Here is a 5236-nt window from a genome sequence, read left to right as displayed (position 1 = left end):
GGTAGGATCAAGTCCCTAATTGGGTGTTGTTCTTTGATTTGTGAAAAATAGGTCAAATTGCATGGCCTAGTTACACTAAAGAGAAGGACAAAAGTTAGTTGCTACAAGCAACATATGTATATAAATAAGCTACTAAATCATAGAAGTTATACAATATGGTCAAGAGAAAAACATAAAACTAAAATGCATTGACGACTCAAGTGATTAAGTGCATATCCCAAGAGCAGACATTCGTAGCCTCCACTGCCTAAATATAATGCTAACTCACATGAAATGGGGTTTCGACTCCCACTATACTTGTCGCATTGCATGAGCTCCCGTTAATTCATCGATCATAGAACAAAGCCAAAATAAGGTTAAATGTCATTTGAATATTATAGGTAGCACAGGGAGGTATAGGACGACTTCGTAGGAGAATTCTACCAGATTGGTAAAGTTGGAGAAAAAAATTGGCAATATAGACCACAAGCTAACCATTCTTAGCCAAGAGATCAACCAACATCTCCTTCTCCTCGAATGAGGATAGTGACCAACTAGCACAAATGCTTGGAAATTATGCCCAATAGTTGTTATGACTCACTAGTTTTTTTGCTTACAACACTAATAAGTTTTTTGTCTTCTAATGTTGATGCATGTCAAGGTCTAGCACAATCATCATGTTTTTATAAGTTTCTATTTACAAGATGCTCTAGTCAACATATAAAAACAATAACTATAATGATTCAAGAATTAAGTGCATAAATGTCAACATAGAAAAACAATACATGTAACTTTAATTAGTTAAGTTTATAACCATCAATATAAAAAAACAAGTTACATGACTAAGTGATTAAGTGCATAACCATGGCCACACATAAACAACAATACATATAAAACAAAGCAAGATAAAAATTATATAATACAAGAGTTATATTTACATATTGGTAAGATAGCTTGTAAACCTAGAAATAGAAAAACACAATACATATCTATAGAATTGCAAGTATATATTTAAATAAGAATAAAGATTATTTTTAAGGTTAGAGGTTAACTTAAACACAATATCAATATCAAAGACAAATTATTGTTTATGAATATACAGAATTGGATCATATTGCTAGAGCTCAATCTCAAAGACAAATTATTGTTCGTGTGTATAGAAGGGGATTATATTTGCTCATGAGTGAACATGTATAGCTCAATCTCAAAGACACGTTATTGTTTGAGTTTGCAGAATTGGGTCTCATAGAGGATTACAAAGACAAATTATGGTCTAAAAGTGTATTAAGGTCTATGAGAGGATAATATTGCTCATGAGTGCTTGATCTCAAAAATTATAATACTTAAATACACGTCGCAATTACTCAATTTTGATAACCTAATTAAGTGGGCCAGCTATTGCTGTCTCAAAAGTGTGACATATCATTTTGATAACCTAATTAAGTGGGCCAGCTATTGCTGTCTCAAAAGTGACATATCATCCCCTATACCAAAGACGGCTAATAACGCGTTGGGAGCAACATCACCTATACCAAAGATGGCTATGAACGCGTTGGCAGCAACAATGAGGTTCAAGGAGCTCGTAAGCAGGGTTGGAATTTCAAAACAACTTTTTTTTTTTTTTCAAATTTGTTGGTTTTTACATTTTTTTACTTATTTTTATAATTTTAACAAAAAATTGTGACGATTTTATAAAAATTTTGGCAATTTTTGACAACCAGATCACTCTGTGATTGACAAATTTACCCGTCAAATTCCATCCATGCAAATCCTAGGTTCCCATGTATCTATCTATCCCGCGTAAAAAAAAAGCGAAGCACCTGTAATTTGCCAAAAGAGTTGTGCGTACATATGTGTTTATATTTGACACGACACCTACGACTCGGTTGTAAACTTTGACACACAAATATTATTACCAGAAGACAAACCTTTCCATGCAAATCCATCACATATAAATAAATTCAAAACATGTGGACAACCTCGAGCTCGCCTTTTTTTCCAAAACAGTATCAAGAATTGCGTGTGGATGATCTGTAAAGGCTATAAACACCTTTATATTTTTTTTCCACCACTGAATTGCTTTTTTTCTTAGGGTAGGATGAAGCTAGTGACAACGCAAAAAATAATATCACGAATCTCCAGACAAAAATACGAGATGAGGCAACCATAAAAAACAAAAAATTCTTAGAATCCCCAACCAAGCATTCCTTATTAAAATTTAAATCCGGAGAATACTTCCAATACAAAATAATAACTGCGTAGAATTACAATCGTATGGTCTAATACCACCATCATCAGAGCAGCGAAATCGAGGTCTTTTGTACAAGCAGAGAAGCAGACAGCAGAAGAGTATAATATAAAAATCTGTATTGGAATAGTAGAGCAGAGCAGAGCAGGTGATTAGAGAGAAACAGCAGCCGAAGCCGCAATGGAAGAAGAAGAGCGGCGGGATTTTCTATTCTTCTTGTGATGCCTCTGGTGGTGGCCGAACTTGACATGTGCAGTGGCGATTTTCTTGTGAGGATCCCTGGGAGGACAGTCGGAAGGATTTGAAGGATAGCGGACAGCATCGTCGCAGTAAGAGTAGGAAATATATTTGCCTCTGAACCATTCCATTAATGCCTTCTGGTCTTCCGAGAGCTCGGCAAGTTTAGAAAGTGAGGCCGAGGAGGTTGTGTCAGCTGAGCAAGAGACTGCGGGAAACTGCTCAAGGGGATCAACAGCGCATCCTTCCAGGATAAGGTTGGCTAGCGTGACAACGAAAGGGGAATACTTGTAATTGACTCTGTATCGCCCTCCTTTGGTGGCCCAGTCTGAACCGTCCCATACGGTGGCATATACAGACATGGGCTTCCCTGGATAGTGAGCGCCCATGGCGTCTGTTCTCGGAATTTCTCTTATGGGGACGTCGTCCACAAAGAATCTGCAAAACCAGGAAGAGATTCAAACACTATTTGAGAGATGTTTCCGTAAATATTTCAAAATCTGCAATTTATACAAGTTTCGCTATTTCAAGATGTTTTTACTAAATTTTCTAAATAAGTTCAGCAATTTTAACTGAATTTATCTCCATTGCAGATTTAAAAAAAAATCCATTTCAAGATCCCTCACTGTTCAAAAAGATACGTATGTTCTATAAAATCATAAAAAAATTCAGAGAGTATGAGAACACATAAAATACACATAAAACCATAAGAATTTCACAACAATTCTGATAAGAGAAGAGAAGAAAAAAGCCAATCAAACAAGAGCGGAACTTATCTAGATTGCGGATTTTCAAGAAAAACATTTCAAGATGCCACAATTCAAGATGTGTATTATATAAAATCATAAGAATTTCCACAACAATTCTGAAAAGAGAAGGAAAAATCCGATCAAACAAAAACCAAAACTTATATCAATTGCATACAATTTCAAGAATGACATTTCAACATGTCACCATTCAAGAAAATATGTGTATTCAATATAATTTTCACAACAATTCTGAGAAGAGATGGACAAGGCCGACCAAACACACAAATTCGTTTCATAATCATGTCAGGTTAATATAAGAGACGAGGCCACCAACAATCACAATCACACTATTTAATATTCAAAATGTTAGTAAAAACTATTTCACAATAGACAGAAGTTCAACTATTTCAAGAAGATAGGTGTATTCCATAAAATCATAAGAATTTCCACAACAATTCTGAGAAGAGAAGGAAAAGGCCAATCAAACAAACAAATCCATTTCATAGTTAATATAAAGGATCAAAACCTGTCTGTGAATATTGAATAGATGAGATGTGATGGGGATGGGGATTTTACACTGTGCTTTTCTCTGTCCAAAGGATGGTGTACTGATGAAAATCTTCAGTTGGGTCGAACCAGAGCGTGTACCGTTCCTCGCGTCCATAGGCCGTGCTCCCGTTGCCATAAACGTTGGTCTGGATTCTCCATTCTTTGCCTCTGATATTGCCCAAGAATTCAAAGTCCAGCTCGTCGTGGGTACCCGGGAACATGTCCCCATTTGATGTCTGCAACACAAAGAACTAATGTCAGACTTTTCCATTCAATGAGCACCAAGACAAATAAGGAGAACTGATTAAAAAAATGATGCAAAATCGATTACATAAAACGCAGCCACAACGCCTGCAGTGTAATCATCTGGAAGCTTCATAGAAGCGCTGAACAAGCCATACATATACATGTCCTGAGACAGCAATCCTGAGCCTGCAAATTACAATAATTTCAGTAATCAAATTCAGTCAAAAATTGTTACCCCAACAGACCAGAGGACGGCAAAAAAACATAAAAAGAAACTTACCAGTACGCTTATCGAGTGAAAGCATGACGGTCTTGCCATCCTCTGCCACCTTGACATTTTCATCCCCAAACAAGGACGTATATGCTTCCTCGAACTGAAGGCTTGCAAAATTTTTAGTCACGAGCTTCCCGGCCAATCTCGGCCGAGAACTCCCAACTGCAGAACCAGGTTGTGAGAAAAGCCCACAGACCCAAATACACACCAGAGCCACTGCCAACATCATTTTAATTTCTCCAATACTTCAATCCACAGCCCAACAAAAAATCTTTCAAAGAAGAGCTTCGATTTTGGGATTCGTTTGCCCTCTGCCCTTTATCAACCAATCCAGGCAGGAGAAATGTTCAAATCAGAAGCAGAAAAACGAGATTGGGCTAATCACGGACCGAGGGAAAAAGCCAAAACACCAAAACAAAATAAGGCAAAACGAGAAGGGGCTATTCACGGACTGTAAGCCAGAAAAATCTCGCTTTCTGAATACACGGGATGTGTTCGTTCCGAAGGAAAGAGGCCCGTGTGCCCGGCCTCTTTATGAGTTGTAAAAGAAGAAGCCCTCCAAATCCGACCGATCGCTAAAAGGACCGATAACAACAACAACAACGGCCGGGAGCTAAAAATAAACACATTCTCTAAAGCCCCGGAATCAAAACCGGCAAGCTGATGTCAACGCTCTGGGTCCCTATATTCTCCATGCCCTTCCCCACCTGCTTCACTGCTTATTATCTGGAACCCACCCGTTCACCCAGCCACAGCCACAGCCACGCCCGCGCCCTCGCCCCACACTCATCATCATCCACCCGCCACATTTAAATAACATCCGGCTCCGTCGTTTATGACCCTCCAAATTCACCCCTCGCCTAACTCTTGACTCGTTCCAACCTTTCTCTAATCCCTCGCCGTCTCCGGCTGCTGCCCGGCTTTGCCAACACAGACACAATCAACTGAAAAAAC

The 5236-nt window shown here is 38.3% G+C and overlaps 1 protein-coding gene across 1 annotated transcript; it reads right to left on the bottom strand.

Annotated features, from left to right (window-relative positions):
• Positions 1 to 2187: 2187 nt before the first annotated feature.
• Positions 2188 to 5035, bottom strand: LOC149250700 (putative xyloglucan endotransglucosylase/hydrolase protein 27). Its single transcript, XM_089459196.1, has 4 exons — positions 4289 to 5035; positions 4094 to 4194; positions 3790 to 3998; positions 2188 to 2902 (listed from the first exon to the last, which is right to left on the bottom strand). The coding sequence occupies exons 1-4, from the start codon at positions 4509 to 4511 to the stop codon at positions 2380 to 2382; spliced, it is 1056 nt and encodes a 351-aa protein (XP_089315322.1). The 5' UTR covers positions 4512 to 5035; the 3' UTR covers positions 2188 to 2379.
• Positions 5036 to 5236: the final 201 nt, after the last annotated feature.

The sequence above is a fragment of the Pinus tabuliformis genome, chromosome 7 (assembly GCF_031772625.1).
Source record: "Pinus tabuliformis cultivar Carrire ecotype Pingquan chromosome 7, CPIR1, whole genome shotgun sequence".
NCBI lineage: Eukaryota > Viridiplantae > Streptophyta > Pinopsida > Pinales > Pinaceae > Pinus > Pinus tabuliformis.
The sequence above is the reverse complement of the archived record's forward strand: the minus strand, read 5'-3'. Positions and strand labels throughout refer to the sequence as shown.